At 37.4% G+C, this 18,231-nt stretch overlaps 3 protein-coding genes across 4 annotated transcripts; 1 reads left to right on the top strand and 2 right to left on the bottom strand.

Annotated features, from left to right (window-relative positions):
* Positions 1-510: 510 nt before the first annotated feature.
* On the bottom strand, positions 511-5,036 carry LOC104900087 (uncharacterized). Its single transcript, XM_010687425.4, has 5 exons — positions 4,869-5,036; positions 4,525-4,628; positions 1,552-1,633; positions 1,367-1,452; positions 511-1,258 (listed from the first exon to the last, which is right to left on the bottom strand). Exons 1-5 carry the CDS (start codon positions 4,908-4,910, stop codon positions 1,012-1,014), a joined length of 561 nt encoding a protein of 186 aa, XP_010685727.2. The 5' UTR covers positions 4,911-5,036; the 3' UTR covers positions 511-1,011.
* Positions 5,037-5,226: 190 nt separating this feature from the next.
* Positions 5,227-8,705, top strand: LOC104900086 (uncharacterized). Of its 2 annotated transcripts, none has more exons than XM_010687424.4 (10): positions 5,227-5,379; positions 5,663-5,703; positions 6,245-6,325; positions 6,870-6,894; positions 7,034-7,066; positions 7,145-7,266; positions 7,425-7,555; positions 7,635-7,858; positions 7,941-8,197; positions 8,285-8,705. In XM_010687424.4, the coding sequence occupies exons 2-10, from the start codon at positions 5,701-5,703 to the stop codon at positions 8,378-8,380; spliced, it is 972 nt and encodes a 323-aa protein (XP_010685726.1). In that variant the 5' UTR covers positions 5,227-5,379; positions 5,663-5,700; the 3' UTR covers positions 8,381-8,705. The 2 variants fall into 2 exon arrangements, with proteins under 2 accessions (XP_010685726.1, XP_019106557.1); XM_019251012.3 differs by having other exon boundaries at positions 5,248-5,404.
* A 285-nt stretch (positions 8,706-8,990) lies between these two features.
* LOC104900085 (suppressor of disruption of TFIIS) lies at positions 8,991-16,307 on the bottom strand. The gene is made up of 9 exons (XM_010687423.4): positions 16,109-16,307; positions 15,601-15,682; positions 15,432-15,497; positions 10,510-10,607; positions 10,367-10,404; positions 10,035-10,122; positions 9,634-9,948; positions 9,476-9,541; positions 8,991-9,382 (listed from the first exon to the last, which is right to left on the bottom strand). Exons 2-9 carry the CDS (start codon positions 15,665-15,667, stop codon positions 9,239-9,241), a joined length of 882 nt encoding a protein of 293 aa, XP_010685725.2. The 5' UTR covers positions 15,668-15,682; positions 16,109-16,307; the 3' UTR covers positions 8,991-9,238.
* Between the last annotated feature and the right edge of the window lie 1,924 nt (positions 16,308-18,231).

Below are 18,231 nucleotides of genomic sequence, written 5' to 3'. Positions count from 1 at the left end.
AAATTATTGCTAATAATATATATGGAATGGAGGAAGTATTAATTGTTCTTATAGTCATTAAAACCCTGTTAACATTTCATTATTTATTTGGTTTTTGTACTATTAACCCAATGCGCTTGTATAATGTTGAAACATATTATAAGGATGTAGTAGAGCCTGTAATATAAGCAACAATATAAGCTATGTTTAGTTCACCTAATTTTCTGATCTGAACTTATTTTTTCTGATCTGATCTTATCTTAACTGATCTAATTTACAAGATCTTATCTTTTAGATTTTTCTCAATATATAAGAAAAAATATAATCATGGGGAATCTTCTGTGATTCGTCTCAATAAGTACTTTATTAATATTTAATTAGTATAATTTTTACTAATATGTAATGAAAGATAATTAATAGTAATAATGATTTTTAATTATAAGCATGATCTAAACTGATCTGATCTAAACTTATTTTTTCTGATCTGATATGATTAGATCTGAAATAAGCAAAAATAAGGTGAGCTAAACATAGCCATAGTCTCTAAAGCTTTCAACAATCATCCTCTATCAATTACAATTATTGACCTTTCTTAGGCTCAAATGTTCGTCTCCTAAGTTTGGGCCCATATAACGCGCTAATAAGGCATAGGTTGAGGACGGCTATGATGTCTTGACCTTTAGCCCAACCATGCCTCTTAGCCATGAGAGTGGGCTTTGTGAAGGCACCTTAAGGACCAAAAATTCCATGGAACAAGGGGCAAGTGCCCATACAAAGACACCCTGCAGCTTTGACCCAAATGAGCCCAACAATGCTCTCAAATGGGTAGAAATTGCACCACAGTTGAAGGTAAAAACAGAGGTTTTAGTTGGGCAGCTCTTTGCACTCTTTAGTGCTAATGTTTCTGTAGTCCAAGATATAGATTTCTCAAAACAAAATTGAATACAAGGTAAGTTGCTGGATAACAATCTTTTCTAAAGTCGGAAAAGGCAATGTGACAGCATCCTACATGCAATCCATCAACACAGCTGACTAACCTCCCCTTTTCTTGCTTCGGGATTTTGGTGGCACTAACACGTTGTAGTCCAGTTTATCACGCTTCGATTGCTTGCGAGAACTGTTGTCGCTTGGGGAAGGCTGCTTATTACCTTGACCATCTTTCTGTAACTTCTTGGGATTGCCTTTCGGAGAGAATACCTCAGACTGTTTTCTTTTAAGTTCTGCATCAGCATTATTGTTGCCCACATTCATATCAATATGCTCTGATGCCCCATTTTCCCTGTCAATGCAAGCATATCAATTCATTACTTGAAAACATTCACTCAAATTTTCCATTGAACACCATATTTAATACTAATTGAAGTATTTTCCTATGCATAAAACCTACCTGCCAATATTTCTTCCAGTCTGAAAAACAGAAGATGTTGACGCTTCTGCTTCATGACCATTAACAGCCTCATCGTCATTCAGTTTCTACCAAGACAAGCTTTGAAATGAGAGAAAACAGACAAAAGACGTATTGGAGGTTGATGCTTTAGAATAAAGTTCAGTTCACTTGACCATAATACTCACATCAATAGAAGGATTGAAATTCTGAAATGACATCCGACCTCTTACAGTCCCAGGATGAGGATCTCCTTCCATGATAACCACACTGCACAAAAGAACCCGAGTGATATCACTATTTCGGTTTCAACAAAATCGAAGGGCACATCTAGATAAATGTTTTTACTCAAATTCCAATGTTCAATACATCAAGGTGAATCAGCACAAAGATAAAGATGATAGCCAAAATGTGTTCAATAAGCTCTCACGGAAATTTAACCAAACATCTAGAAGTCTCAGCAGCGATGCCAACTCTCCCCCAGGCAACACACTTGATGTTCAGTTGCACATGCACAATAATGCACAATAATGCACAAAGAGCAAGAGGGGGGGAGAGAGATAAAAGAAAAACTTGGGTTGGGTTGCGGGGCAGGACTTACAGAAAGATAAGGAAAGCTGACCACACCTTTAAGACCAAACTTTCCAAAGGAGCTTTCAGTAAAGAAAGACCAAAAAATATTCTCACAAAATATCCATAAGAGCTGTTAATTCAAGAGATACAAAGATGAGCAAACTCTATAGAACAACACTTCTTTTTCACATTGCATCCGCGGACACTTAGGTACTCAAGTTTACGCCTATGATTAGAAGGATAAAGAAACTGAAAATTCACAGTACTGGCCAAGTGGCCCCAAGTCTGCCTTAGAAGACATGTAATGCCTTTGTCCCACAATAACGTTTCAGTTAGGCTTTGTCAGACATATTAAGAGAACTTGTAGGGGGGGGGGGAATTGAGAGTGGATAGAGAGAAAATTAGTTAGAAGAGGAAATTTTGAAATTGTGAGAGAAAAAAGACTAATGTGATGGGGAGAAAGAAAAGCAAGAGAAAGTGCAACGCCGTTTTAGCATGCAAGGGAGTGACACTGGGGGCACTTGCCCTCGCCTGGCTGATTATAAATCTAATAAGTCATCATTCATCACATTAATGGCTCGTGGCTTAGTCCAATGTAATGCATTTTTAACTTAAAGATCACAGGTTCAAGATTTCTAGAGCTCAAATAATACTGTTTATAGCATATAATAATCAAAGCATCCCCAATTTCACCTTCAATTAATATTTTCAGTTGGCACGATTTTTCTAAAAGAATGAAGAGCACTGACTTTGATAGATCCACCATCGCATAAGTGGGATCCACATCATATGGTGGAAGGTCAGATTTTTCCCAATGTAGGTAAGTGGAGATAAATTTTAGACATCTCAAAATAGATTACTGGAAGACAAATATAGGACAGAAAGGTAAAATTGTCAGGCACAAGCGCCAAACATCACGCGCAGTGCATGCATCAAACGAATGGGAAAAGGCAAAGAAAGAACTACAACCAAAGAGGGGATATTGAAACAATAAACCCCAAATGTCTAGAAAAATCAAAATTTAGAATAGAATGGTGAATGCTAATTGCTAGAACTCAGGAGAACCTGCTACCTGATAGCCTAATTCTCCGTGCAACTTTATGGGATCTTATTCTATTGGACCAATCCTGAAAATAGTTGTATTCTGTGGAAAACGGACTTCTAAGTAATTAATGCTTGCACAAGTCCTGTAGACTTATCAAAACCAAACTAGACTTCATACTACTTTTACAATGTCATAAATTAGTTATTAGAAGCTTGTGAAGGAAAATATAGAGTTAGTTGGAGGACAGGAGAAGAAAGATAATGAAAAATGCTTATGAATATGTCTTTCGCATTTGGTATTGATTGCGGATTGTTCCCAAAATAGATAAATAAAACGAAGCTATCCAAGATTGTAGGACAATGGCATGATATGACAAGTTGATTAAATAAAGTCATGCTAGGCTTCTTTAGGTCTTTTACTATTCAAGTCATCTTGCCTTCAATCGTGTTGTCGTGTCTCTTCAGTGAATTGCATAGCTCAGATAGAATCTCATGAAGAAATTTGTGAGGATAGCTAAGCTGTCAGTTAGTTTTGGAAGTGAGTCAAGCAACTCAAAAGCTTGATAGTCAATCTATAATATGTGTATTTTCCAGTACATCAATCAACTATTTCATCTTAATATTTAAGTTCTCAATCTCAATTATCTAGTTCATAGCACAATTATACAAGGAACAGAAGATAAAAGGAACGGAAGGGGGTCTAAATCTCCTCTCAGTTCTTGACAGTTGACAATATCAAAGGATTTGGTTATTGAAAGGGAAAGGAAGATAAATACCTCCACTCCCATATCTAAACAAGAGGAAGATGGTTCCTCACTCTCCCTTCCCTGCCCTCCCTAACCTTCTAAGTTACCTAAGACAAATTCTTCCAACGTAAGGGTCTACTGAACTTAATCCTTTCGATCATAAGAATCATTTGACAGCAGTAGATGCACAACCTTTAAGACTAATTAATAGTAGAAGTATATTAACATAGTAAACCTCAACCTCATTAACTTAATTCCTATGGATGCATAATTAACATAATCCTCCAACATTAAACTATCGAGAGGCACTTCCCTCGCAGATCACTAACTTCATTCCTCAATATACAAACTCAGCCAGTAAACCTGATATAATATAGAATGGCCTCTTGCAAACTAGAGGCCGAATAAGTACAGACATAACTACTTCTTCCAGCACTTACACTCTCATCCAAGATAAATGCAAGGCAAACCATAACAAGTTCACAACGCCTCACCTCCAAACCATAACCAGTTCACAACGCCTCACCTCCAAACCATAACCAGTCCACAACGCCTCACCTCCAAACCATTACAAGTTTACAACGCCTCACCTCCAAACCACGCCAAGAAACGCACAAACAACGGTATCTTACTATAAGCTGATCCTTCAGGATTGCAACAAGATGCAAACTTAGATAGTGCACTGACAATAACATAGTACAGCAATCAAAAACTCCCAAAACTAAACATTAGTCACATTTTATAAGCTAAAAACTAAATTCCAAATCCAGGGCTGGTAGCAAAATTCAAAAGCTATACCATTTTTTATTAACATTACTAGGGGAAAAATAATTCCCATCTGGCTTGGTTTCTTCTTCTTCCTTCTTAGGTTTCTCCTCTTTCTGAGCTGCCCTTTGCATAAACTTTTACACAGCAATTTCCCAAGAAAACCACACAAGGAAAACAAAAACAAAAAAAATTTATGAGCTCAAACTTATCACACCACCAATTAAAGACCAAATCTTTCAACAAATCTAAACTAAATACACTAAAACAAGATTAACCCACATAAAATTCAACAATACCCACTTCAAATCTCAACAATAAAAAGCTAAATTGCAAACATAAACACACAATTAACAACAGGATTAAGTTGAAATTACCTTCAAGTTCTTCAAAGTATTTGATAACTCCCTTTTCGCCATACTTTCTCTCTCTAATTTCTCTCTATACAATACAGTTACAATTAAAGATGCAATCTTTCTCACAAATTTGCTCACTTTTTTCTGGGTTTACTTCGAAATACCAAGGGTTTCTCTAAAGCCCAAGAAAATTACACACAAAAGTATGTTTATATACGAAAACACCCTTCTGTATCCTCTGTTATGCGGTCTATGATAAGAAAACTAAATCCACCTTCTTATTGGTTCATGTGGGTCCCAAGGTATAATATTATAAGATCAACGCTAATTAAAAGCGATAGAAAATTGATTTACAATTTGCTAAAGTTATGAAAAACATACAATAAATTTCTCAGAAAGTATAAAATCCTAATTCCTAAACACCCTTATTTTTCTCTCTCCTCTTCATATAAAAGGGATCTCTACTTAAAATCCTTCTCCTCACCGTTCTCTTCAGATAATAAAGCAATTTAGTCCATATTACTTGAAACCAGTAAGAATTTAGATTAAAGAAATATGTGGGTATTTCATTATTTTTCTCATCATTATCTTGAACACAGGAATTTGTATATCCCTTTTATTTGATGTAGATTTTGTTAATTATTTGTAAGATGATTTGATGGTTGGAAATTTGGGATATGTTTTGAATTTTGATGGTAGTTTTAGCCTTTTAGGTGCATCTGATGTGGCTAGTCAAATGCTGTTCAATGGAATTTTTGGTAGCTTTTTTTTATTGTTTGTGTCATCTTCTTGATTAAAGTTTGTGTTTTTGACAGGTTTTAGCTGGTGTTAATTTTGTGAAATCCCAGAAATCATGGTATGTGAATTATATATGTTGTTGAATGTTGTTGATTGATTTTTTTGGTTGTTTGAGTTATGGGTTGGTTGTTTTACATTGGTAATTTAAGGGGTTTTGTTGAACTATTGGAGTATATGTTTGAGCATTATTGTTGATGAATTGAATTACATGCAGTCAATCAAGAGTTTTTGTTGTTATTATTGGATATGATTTGTGTAATCTTTGAAATTACTTGTTAGGAGCTATGTTACTCCTGACACCTTCATTTACCTTAACACCGGGGTGTCGTGTCTGACACGATACTTCACTTGGATACTTCATCTAAAACTAAAAACTTGTCTTTTCTCTACTAAATAGCCGAGTCGGACACTTGGACACCCGTATCCAAGTAGATACTTAATCCGTTTCTAAGCAATATAGGTTAGGAGCAATTAGATTAGTTGGTAATTGATCAAGTTAATAAAGGACAAATATGCAAGCTTCTATGAGCCTTTATTGCTCAAATTGTAGTTGAATGCACGAGGATTCACCATTGATGGGTTTGTTTCTGTTGTTACAGTCTTTCGATGAAGATTATGGTCAGCGTGGTTCGTCGTTTACACAAAATTATCGCTGCTATCCTGCATCATTTATTGAAAAGGTTTATCAACTTTCTGTTTTGATTTTCTAGACCTAAGCAGAATTGCATTCACTGACTAAATTCTTGTTGAAGAAACTTCCAACATACAACTGACTGATTAGGTTTGTTAATTTGTGATGTTTCTTAAATCTCTTATCGTATGTATGCCCTAAGTGTTTGTGATTTTCAGTTGGTAAGCCTGCTTAAATTAGGCATTAACAACTATGTTATTTAAACTCTTTCATTTTACCTTAAGTACCTTGTATTGAATCTCGACCATTCTGGCATGGATATGAACACTTCAACACTTCTTTAAGGCTAAAATTGTGGTAAATTTTCCGATATTATCCGAGTTGGGCACTTGGACACCATATTCCATGTCCGACACTAGTACCCGAGTCCAAGTAACATAGCTTAACAAGACACAAGATAAATAGCCAGAATCCACTTCTTCTTTCACCTTAATTTTCTTGTTTCTATTATTCATTTGAATTAAATCATTTGTTTGTTTGTTGCATAAGGCGATTTCTTGACAGTGATTCAAGTTCCTTTTCTGTTTGTGCAGCCACATCTGGAAAAGGGTGACAAGAGTATGTGTCTATATGACAGATTTTTCATTTTATGACTAGCATTTTTTTTTTAATTTATCTTTACGAGTTAAATTATCTGTGATATAGTTACTTGTCTTGTCTACATATGGGTTTTTATTTACTGCCTTTTCTTCTGCAGTTATAATGCCTCCATCAGCTCTTGATCGACTTGGTAAGAATTTTATTCCAAGTGCTTACCATTAGATTCATGTTTTCCTCGTCTGCTTGAATAACTCGCATTGTTCTCTAGCATCTCTGCACATTGAGTACCCAATGTTGTTTGAACTGAGCAATCCATCTGCTTGCCGCGTCACCCATTGTGGGGTGCTGGAATTTGTCGCTGATGAAGGCCTAATATATCTTCCATACTGGGTAATGCTTCTTTATCTAGTACAACTTGAGCATGAAAGAGAAACCAGGGGTGATAAGCTTATCTAGAACAATGTAACACTAATGTGTTGTCTGCATAATTTTTTTTTACTTCTGTTAACTAAAGCTATGACCTTAGACGCCTTCTTGTCATTTTACAGATGATGGAGAATATGCTTCTCCAGGAGGGAGACATTGTGCAAGTTAAGAACGCCAGCCTATCAAAGGGCTCATTTGTAAAACTCCAACCTCACACCAAGGATTTTTTAGATATAACCAACCCGAAAGCTGTGTAAGCTGCTAGCCTGAGCTTGATAGTTAATTGGAAGACAAGATTTGGGTCAATCTTCTCAACATTTGTCTTCTTGCAGCTTGGAGACAACTTTGAGGAGCTTCTCTTGTTTAACCACAGGAGACACTATAATGGTTGCTTATAACAACAAAAGATTTTACATTGATGTAGTGGAAACCAAACCCTCATCGGCTGTAAGTATTATTGAGACTGACTGTGAAGTTGATTTTGCGCCACCCCTTGATTATAAAGAACCTGAGAAGCCATCCCGTCCAACTCCAACAAAGAAGTCAAGGCCAGAAGGTTCAAAGAATTGTGCGCTCTAATTGTTCTTTTCAGTAGTTCGTTCTGGTTCAATAAGTAACTCCAATTCTTCTTTCCGTAGCTGAAGAAGAGCCTGCGAAGAAAGTTGCCAAATTTAACCCATTTACGGGACCAGGGAGACGCTTGGATGGCAAGTCTTCAACAGCTGCTGATGCAACAGCAGTAAATCCAGTTTCAAGTGAAATTGAAGCACCACCAAGCTCCACTTCAACTGGGTGCAAAGAAAATGAAACACCTAGCTCAACAAATGGCACGCGGAGCTGTGGAAAGCTTGTTTTTGGGTCAAGTTCAGACCAAGCTCCAAATGGGACACCGAAAGTATGTCCATTCTTATTTCCATTTCATGCATCGATCTATTCAGGCTATTTGTATGCTTTTGGTTGATCCAAATATCTTGTGATCCAGGGCAATCAAACAGTAAAAAGCGAGACCCCACCTGTGAAAGCAGAAGAATCAAAGTTCCAAGCATTCACTGGGAAGAAATATACACTGAAAAGCTGAGCTTAGAAAGAGGATACATTTATACTTGTGTCGGCTTCGACCTCTTTTGATGCCATTTAGCTAGAAAAAAATTGATCTTAACCAGTAACTTGCAATGATAGGCTAATGATCTTGTTGGCTGGATGATACTTTTCAAATTGGTTAATGGTTAGAAGGATTGGCATACAAGCAATCTGTGACTTTAGTTTCCATTCACTCTATTATTTTGTCAGCTTTAGCACCAAAACTATGACTCAATTAAATGAGTCCATTTTATTTGTATGTTTTGTATCTTGTTCCAAAGCTAGAGGATTGAATCTTTTGTAATGGTAAGAATGGTATGATATATTCCTGACCAGATTAGATTTAGAAATGTTGCCTAAGACTTTGGGATCGAGTTAGTGATTGTTGTTACCATCTTCAAGTTTTCCTCTCAGAAGTGGCGAAAGCCAGCCTAAGACCAGCCAATGGAACTTAAGCGCCACGGAAAGTGGAAGAACAGGATCTTAACTTAATGTTTTCGACTTTGTCCCACGTCTTATGCAACATCATAACAAATAAGACATCCATTTCAAGAATGCTTCATAGTTCCTGTTCGTCATTCCATACGAGTCATCAAACGCCACTCACATAATTCAACTTTTGAAATCATAGATTCAAAGTCGCGAATACATTTTTACATTTCCAAGTTTCCAGTACATCTAATAGTAATACATTGCGCGAAAAAGGCTATCAGAGCAAATGCAAGAACTACTTTACATCCATATAGTTGTTTTTTAGGGGTGTTCAGCCGAGTAGGCACATTTAACAGGACATCAAGTTAGTAAAATCAGAAACAGAAAAGATTTAACTAGTTCATTTTGCATTCACAAAGTTAAGTTAGGCCTCCACTGCAATCTTTTGAGGGTAACTGACATTCTCCAATCTTTCATCAGCTTCCAACAACTCTGGAAATGCTTCTTTAATATTGTGAATGCTTTCCAAAGCATAATCTGCTCCAGTTGATCTTTCAGATTTTCCTACCTGTGATTTAAAACCAAGAACAAATATTAACCAACTCTAAACAATATATTAGCAACATCACATTCGCCATATTTAGATGAAAATCGAACTCACCAAAACAGTATGAAGACCCAGTTTTTTACCAGCACTGATATTACGAACACTGTCATCAAAGAACAGCTGCCATTCCAGCAATTATGTCATTATGTTAATAGAACCAAATTATAGCTTGATAGAGACAAGCACAAAAGCGATCTAAAAAATGAACTCACTGTTCGTTGAGGATCAATTCCAGCTAGTTTAAAAGTTTGTTCGAATGATGTTTCAAAGGGTTTACAAACAACAGGTGTTGGTGGAAGGGTTACACCAGAACTAGGTTGATATTCCATGATGTTGAAAATTTCAGGGCTAGAAATCGAGCTCTGCAAGTCTGAGTTTTCAACAGCAGGAGCATTCTCTTCATCAACATTCGCGCTCTTGTCAGAGGAATTTAGCGTCTCAAAACAGATAATCCTTTCAAAACAATCCTCTAAACCCAACCTATGCAGAACCTCAGCAGCATGACGCTCATCAGAATTAGTGAAAATCTGCAAACACCACCCACAAATATGATGTGAACAAATCTGAACAAAAATCCTCTCTCTTCAAGTTTTGAGAACAAGATCACAAATACCATTTTGCGAATTGGGAGACTGAGTAATAGATTCCTCAAAACAAGATCAGGTTTTAGCAAATCATATGGTAACTTGCCATGAACCAAACTGCAAACCACAAATATATGCAATCAAAGTGAATTTCGGTCCCAGAAAACAATATAGCAGAAATCACTCAATCAGTTTAATATCGTGTTCTATTCAACTTATTTCAACCTATTTCAGAAAAGTAGAAACGCCCAGATAAACTCCGATAAGTTATAAACTAATTACTGATAAGTCAAAATTAGTTGAACAAAAACCTACCCTAAATCAATGCAATCTATTACTAACAGCCATACTTAAACAGTACCTGTGATAGTGATCATAGTCGAAATTATACCCAATAGCCTGGTGACAAGAAAATCACAAATGATCAAGATCAAAAATGGTGAAATACTAACAAAAAAGTTGTCCCAAAAATGAAATGAAAAGAAAAAATGACTTAAGACATACCCTAAGACCAGCCATTGTAGTTCCATAATACTTGTACAGAACATAACACATATCAGGAACTTTACTTTCATCTATATCAAGTTGTTCAATCATGTACCCTAGAAAATTATCAACAAGACATTTATTATCAATTTTATGATGAAGATATACGTTGATCATAAGTCAACTATATCTTTGGATATCTTGGCAGCTCATATAGAGTGCATATAGAGTACTAGAATATTCTCAGTAATGCTTAGCAATATATTCTGTATAATATCTTTGATATCAATCCTATGTAATCACTTGTAATCTTTGTTTCTATACTTTGTAGAATATTCTTCTCTCATAGTTAGCTGTAGGCTTGTATAAATATGCTACGGCATTTGTATGGAATGAATGAAGCTTTACCAATCTCTTCATGGTATCTCAGCCACGATTTAACCAAGCCTAATTTTTTTTTTTCCCACCCCACTATGGCGCCTGACTCCCATTCACTCACCAACATTACCGAGCCCTCCAAACCCCTTATTGTCATGAACGCTCAATCCGTTCAGAAACTCACCTCCTCCAACTATATTATTTGGAAGGCTCAACTTGAGGCCCTTCTCATTGGTTATGATCTCCACCAATTTATTGATGGTTCCTCCACTACCCCTCCTGCCAAAATTGTCAATGATGATGGCCAATCTACTCTTAACCCCGCCCATGTTACTTGGATCCGTCAAGATAAGCTACTTTTTGGTGCTATTGTAGGCACGCTCTCCCCTTCTCTTGGCCCTCTCATTTCCCGCGCTCGTACCTCTAAGGAGGCGTGGGACATCCTCGCTCACACATATGCCAAACCTTCCCGTGGTCATATTAAACAACTAAAATCTCAACTTAAAAATATCACCAAAGGCTCTTCTTCCATTGAAGACTATATGCACAAAGCCCGTCGCATAGTTGATGAACTAGCCCTCCTTGGTGCCCCTCTTGACCCTGAAGACCTCACTGACCATATTCTTGATGGTCTTAGTGAAGACTATAAACCCCTCACTGAAGCCGTTCAAGCCCGTGAAACCCCCATATCATTTGACGAATTAAATGAGAAACTCATTCGCAAGGAAATGGAACTTGCAAAAAATGGCCCCACATCCCTGCCCTTCCCTGCCGTGGCTCACTCCACCACCACTCGCCCCACCTACCAACGTTCTCACTCCACTCACTCCTCCTCCAAGACTTCCTCCACGTCTACTCCAAACCAAAACCCTCGGAATCCTTTCAAGGGGCGCTGTCAATGGTGCAATATCCAAGGCCATACTCTCACCTTTTGTCCCACCTTCAAGGACTTACATCCCTCTATTCGCCCACCCCCTCGCCCCACCCGCACTACTGACCATCCACCTCAAGTTCACACGGCCATAGCCCCCTCCTCTACTGCCACCTCCCCCTCATGGCTCCTTGATAGCGGTGCCTCCCACCATGTTACGTCCGATCTCGCCAACCTTTCACTTCACTACCCCTATGATGGTACTGACGAAATTGTCATTGGTGATGGTTCGGGTCTAGCTATCTCCCACACTGGTTTAGCTCATCTCTCTACTCCTCATCATTCATTTACTCTCAATAACGTTTTATATGTTCCCTCTATGCACAAAAATATCATTTCCATATCTCAACTTTGCTTAGATAATAATGTTATTGTTGAGTTCTCACCCACTTCTTTTTGTGTCAAGGATCCAATGACGGGGGCAACCCTCCTCACAGGCTTAACTAAGGATGGAGTTTACCAATGGCCAACCACCACTTCTCCAATGATTCTCTCCACCACCACCAAGACTATTGACTGGCACCACCGCCTTGGTCATCCCTCTACATCTACTCTCAATAAAATGTTATCTTCTTTAGCTCTTCCTAAATTTTTAGATTCTCCATGTAACTCTTGTCATATCAATAAAAGTCACAAACTTCCCTTTACTACTTCTTCTCTCACCACTACTGTACCCTTAGAGGTCATTTTTAGTGATGTATGGTCATCTCCCATTTATTCTATTGATGGCTACAAATACTACGTAATTTTTGTTGATCATTTTACAAAATTTACATGGTTATTTCCACTTAAAAAAAAATCCGACACGGAATCTATCTTTCTCAAATTTAAAGCCTATGTTGAAAAGCAATTTAGTCGCCCCATTCTCACCCTATATTCCGATAATGGTGGTGAATTTGAGAAACTCGATCCCTACTTAGCTACAAATGGCATTCGTCATCTCACCTCGCCTCCCCACACTCCCGAACACAATGGGTATGCGGAACGGCGTCATCGTCACATCACCGAAACAAGCCTAGCCTTACTATCCCATGCTTCCATACCTCTTATCTACTGGCCATATGCCTTCCAAACAGCAACTTATTTGATAAACCGTATGCCTACTGCTACTCTACAAAATCATTCACCATACTTTAAACTTTTTGGTGAAACTCCTAAATATGCTCACCTACGTAGCTTTGGTAGTCTTTGCTTCCCATGGCTACGTCCTTACACTACACACAAACTACAACCTCGCTCCGCCGAGTGTGTTTTTGTTGGCTACTCACCTACCCAACACTCATACCTTTGCCTAAACATCACCACCAATCGCCTCTACTCATCACGGCACGTCCGCTTTATCGAGACCACCTTCCCTTTTGCTCATAACCCCCCTCGTTCACCACCACTTCCTCCCCACCATAGATGAGTGGTGCACATTCTCCTGTCCCATAATAACACCAGCCACGCCTCACCCCCCTCCCCACACTCCCCCGCCATCTCCTACTCCTCCCTCACCTCCTGCTAATCACTCACCCGCCATCTCTTCCCCCCCTCTCTCCTCTCCCCAGCTCCCTCTCATGTTCCACTACCAACCCCCCTTCACCGCCCCACTTCCCCACCTCACCACTCCACTCCACCACACCCCTCCACACCCCTACCAAACCCGAGCCTCCAACCGTATCTACAAACCCATCCAAAAACTTAACCTGCATGCTCAACTTTCCCACGTTGAACCCAATACTACCAAACAAGCCTTGAATGATCCAACATGGAAAGCTGCCATGCAGACCCAATATGATGCTCTCCAAAAAATGGTACGTGGGAACTTGTTTCTCCTTCACCTTCACAAAATATAGTTGGGTGTAAATGGGTTTTTAGGACCAAATATAACTCTGATGGTTCTCTACAAAAACACAAAGCTCGGCTCGTCGCCAAGGGCTTTCACCAAAGACCCGGTCTTGACTATACCGAAACTTTTTCCCCGGTGATTAAACCTGCCACCGTGCGCCTTATTTTAAGTGTTGCTACTACTAACCGTTGGCCTTTGCGTCAACTTGATATAAATGATGCATTTTTGCAGGGCACCCTCCAAGATGATGTTTTCATGGCACAACCTCCTGGTTTTGTCGACCCCCACAAACCTCATCATGTTTGTCGGCTGCGAAAAGCCATCTATGGGCTCAAACAAGCACCCCGTGCTTGGTACACCGAGCTTCGAAATTATCTCATAGGTGTTGGTTTCACAAACTCTCTCTCCGATACCTCCTTATTTTTCCTCAAAGGCCATAAACCTCTCTATGTACTAGTTTATGTCGACGATATAATCGTCACTGGTGCTTGCCCATCTACTGTGTCTACCTTCATTCATAATCTTGGAGCTCGTTTCTCTCTCAAGACTTAGGCTCCCTCTCCTACTTTCTTGGAGTAGAAGTACAGCCCACCCCTAGTGGTATATTTCTAAGCCAACGCAAATATACTACTGACCTTCTCACTCGAGCCAACATGCTTGATGCTAAACCCGTCACTACTCCCATGGAAACCAACTCCACTCTCACTCTTCAGTCTGGTACCTCCCTTGATAATCCTACTGAGTACCGCACCTTAGTAGGAAGTTTACAATATCTTGGCTTAACCCGACCCGACGTTGCCTTTACTGTGAACAAACTATCTCAGTTCATGCATCGTCCCACCTCCACTCATTGGCTCGCTCTTAAACGCCTCCTTCGATACCTCAAAGGCACCTTGTCTCATGGTCTCAACTTCTATCACAACTCTCCTCCCACCTTGCATGCCTTTTCCGCCGATGATTGGCAGTGATAAGGATGACTTCATTAGTATGGTGCTTACATTTATACCTTGGTCGCAATCCCATCTCTTGGAGCTCCAAGAAACAACGTTCCGTAGCTCGATCCTCCACTGAAGCAGAGTACAGGTCTGTTGCACAAACCGCGGCGGAACTCACATGGCTAAGCAATGTACTCACGGAATTGGGTCTCTCGCCTACCTCGACGCCAACCATCTACTGTGATAATATTGGAGCCACCAACCTAGCTGCTAATCCCGTGTTTCACTCACGTATGAAGCACCTTGGTATTGATTTTTATTTCATTCGAGAAAAGGTACAAGAAGGATCACTTCGTGTCACTAGAGTTGTTAATGATGATCAGCTAGCTGATGCTCTTACGAAGCCCCTTGCGCGTCGTCGTCTCGCCATGCTGTTGTCCAAGATTGGACTTACCCGAGGCCGTCCATCTTGCGGGGCATGATGAAGATATACGTTGATCATAAGTCAACTATATCTTTGGATATCTTGGCAGCTCATATAGAGTGCATATAGAGTACTAGAATATTCTAGTAATGCTTAGCAATTATTCTGTATAATATCTTTGATATCAATCCTATGTAATCACTTGTAATCTTTGTTTCTATACTTTGTAGAATATTCTTCTCTCATAGTTAGCTGTAGGCTTGTATAAATATGCTACGGCATTTGTATGGAATGAATGAAGCTTTACCAATCTCTTCATTTTATCAAGTTAAATATCAAAAAGGAGAAATAACAAAATGAAACAATTAGAGAAAGTTATACTTCCTCGTTCTAAAATAAATGAAACGCTTCTCTTTTATATAAGAAAAATCAAGAATGTACCCTGAATGTTTTTGGAGCAATGAGCAGCAATTCCAGAACTTACAGGATAAAGGGTATCATCAAGATCTGAAAAACAAACAAATTTTTAATTTAAATGATCATTATTGATTAGAAAAAAATGGCTATTAAATATTACACAAATACAAAAATTGAATGTAGAAAATGTTACCAAATAAAAGGCAGTCATATTTGGAATTTGAAGCATGTTGGTTTCTGTGATCCAATTCGTAATCCATTATCACTAATTAAATCTGCAAATATACCAAGTTTTTCTCAAAATCAAACAAACTTCAACATAAACATATACAAATTCCTCAGAAAAAAAAAAAGTTGCCTTCTTTTCTTTAAAAAAGAAAAACATATCAATATTCAGAAAATACTAATAAGAACAAAGAACTAAACTTTCTCAAATCAAAAAATACATTAACCAAAACCAACATCATAATCCCATAAAACTAAAAACAAAAATCCAATTTTTAGAAAAAAGAACACCAAAAAATTGGTGAAACCCTTATACTAGAATCCCATATAATGATAGAATTTAAGCGAAGAATATTAAATTATCATGGCATTTTACCAAAAGTAAAAATGGGGAAAATTATAATCTATAGAATTTTCAACAATGAAGAAAAATTTGTATGGAAAGAAAAAAAAACAAGAATGATAAGAGTACATACCAGATCTGAAAAGTCGGAAAGAAGGAAAAAGAAGATGAAGAGAGAGAAAATGAAGAAGTTAGAGTTATAAAGAGAAGGAAGGGAGGAATTCAATGAGTCTAATAATGGTGGTTTATATAGAAAAACTGAAGAATGGGGTTTAGCCGTTAACTGAAAGAAAAGGATGGAAGTTTCATGGATATAAATGATTTCTTTTCCCTCCCTTTTTCTTATTTTCTTAGTATTGTTTTGGACTTTTATCATATCACTTCCACTCTTCAATCTCACACATTTTGGCCACCTACAAGAGGTGGGTAGTTAATCAAAATTGAATTATGATTATATAATCTCGAAATTCATTAAATTAAGTTTATTTATTATAGATCACGATATACATTGTGCACGATAGTCGATAGGAGTGTGTAAAGTGTAGAATTGGATCAAAATTTTGCGGATTGGACCGGACCGAGAATTCTATTCTGGTCCTCGGTTTGTCGAAAATCACGATTTCGGGTTTTTGGTTTGAAACCGGAAAATTTCAACCCGTACAGGTGGAATGAAATTTCTGTGTTTACGATTAAAAAAACTCAAAGTTAGAAAGTTTGAAGGCTAAAAACTTACTATTTATTAACTTTTATTGTTGTTCTGATTAATAAATTTTAGTGTATATATTTTATAAATATGTATAAATTTTTTTAAAAAAGATTTTTTTTCAAAAAAAAATAAATCAAATTCCAGTCTAACAGGTCCAAATCCGGACCGAACTGGAAAAATTTCGATCTGACAAAAACTACGATCCTGGTCCAAAAAAATATATTCCAGTTTACCGGCCCAGTCGGGTCTGGACACCTCATATACCTTTCGACTAAATTTTGCTCATTTGAAACTTTTTTTTAAGTGCATTTTGCTCATTGTGATTATTTTAAATGATCATGAGTAAAAAAAATAGTCTTAGTTATACCATACTCATAGTATACTGGGTTATATGATAAACTTGTAAATGGAATCCAAACCAAATTATTTCGAAGTGTTTATATTACTTCTAAGAACACCTAGAATTAGGTACTTCTTATATTTGTTGTATGTTTTATATTTGAGCATCTTTATGTTTTGCTTAATTAAGCAAAATACGTAGAAAAAGAAAAATCAAGGAAAATTCAAGTAGAGATAACACATCATAAAATTGCATCATATAAACATTACCAACCTTAGTTATGCTAATATGTGACTCGGCTAATGCTAATTAATGACCTAGTAGACTTGCCACGTCAACCAATAATATGCCTTATGATTGACAAACACAAAACAAATAATAACAAATGGAGTCTTTACATGTGTCCTGATCAAAGAATGAGTACCTTACACGTGTGAGGTGTAGGTGGGCATTTCAGATTTTGGAACGTGAAGAGATATTTTAAACATAAATATTTTAATTAGAAAAAAATACTTCCTCCGTTTTATTTTATTTTAAATGAAACGTTGTTTTTGCGCATAACCTAATGGCTTCTTTAATCTTTAGCATTTTTAGTTATAATCTATCTCTATTATATAAGGCAACACATGGGGGACACAAAAATTAGAAAAATGAAAAAAAGAAAATAAAGGATAACTAACTGTTTCATTTGAATGAAAAAAGGAGGGAAAAGTAGGACTTTAAACTGAACATCAGTTTTTTGAGAAAATAAAATGTAAAGACAATTTCTCTACTCAATTAATTTTGTTTTCTACTTCATTCGTTATCGCACGCATTATTTGCGTAGTATAGGTTTTGATCCCGAGACCTCAAGAACATATACTAAAGTCTTAACCACTAGAAAATATTATTTTATTAATATTCCGTCGTTATGAATTGAATCTCCCTCTCTCTCTTTTTCTCTCTAAAACCCTAGCCTCCCCTACTCCTTCTTCATCAGTTAGGGGCTGCCATGGATACTTTCATCCATGGTAAGCCCCCTTTTTCCTTTTATTTTCAGTTTTTAGTTTATTTTCTTGTTTTGTTGAATAAATTAGTATCACTTTATAAGATTTCTTCAAACCGTGTTATGGGGTTTTTAGTCTCTGTTGTGGGGATATCCTTCTCCCATATGGGAGTTGTGAGTGTGGTTGTTTTGTTTTTAGGTATGAGAAATTGTTCTTATTGGTGA

Source organism: Beta vulgaris, chromosome 7, assembly GCF_026745355.1.
Source record: "Beta vulgaris subsp. vulgaris cultivar EL10 chromosome 7, EL10.2, whole genome shotgun sequence".
NCBI lineage: Eukaryota > Viridiplantae > Streptophyta > Magnoliopsida > Caryophyllales > Amaranthaceae > Beta > Beta vulgaris.
This window is presented reverse-complemented; position numbering and strand designations above follow the sequence as displayed.

What these genes read in the sequence shown, in the direction of transcription:
- LOC104900087 (XM_010687425.4), bottom strand. Translation starts at nt 4,910, where the DNA reads ATGGCGAAAAGGGAGTTATCAAATACTTTGAAGAACTTGAAG. An exon ending in AGTAATGTTAATAAAAAATG is followed by an intron (nt 1,634 to 4,524) that starts GTATAGCTTTTG and finishes TCTTTTGTGCAG; the next exon opens with TGTGGTTATCATGGAAGGAG. An exon ending in ACTGGAAGAAATATTGGCAG is followed by an intron (nt 1,259 to 1,366) that starts GTAGGTTTTATG and finishes TTGCATTGACAG; the next exon opens with GGAAAATGGGGCATCAGAGC.
- LOC104900086 (XM_010687424.4), top strand. An exon ending in CTGCATCATTTATTGAAAAG is followed by an intron (nt 6,326 to 6,869) that starts GTTTATCAACTT and finishes CTGTTTGTGCAG; the next exon opens with CCACATCTGGAAAAGGGTGA. An exon ending in TCTGGAAAAGGGTGACAAGA is followed by an intron (nt 6,895 to 7,033) that starts GTATGTGTCTAT and finishes TTTCTTCTGCAG; the next exon opens with TTATAATGCCTCCATCAGCT.
- LOC104900085 (XM_010687423.4), bottom strand. Translation starts at nt 15,667, where the DNA reads ATGGATTACGAATTGGATCACAGAAACCAACATGCTTCAAATTCCAAA. An exon ending in TTGCTCCAAAAACATTCAGG is followed by an intron (nt 10,608 to 15,431) that starts GTACATTCTTGA and finishes ATAATTTTCTAG; the next exon opens with GGTACATGATTGAACAACTT. An exon ending in TGGGTCTTCATACTGTTTTG is followed by an intron (nt 9,383 to 9,475) that starts GTGAGTTCGATT and finishes TTTAAATCACAG; the next exon opens with GTAGGAAAATCTGAAAGATC.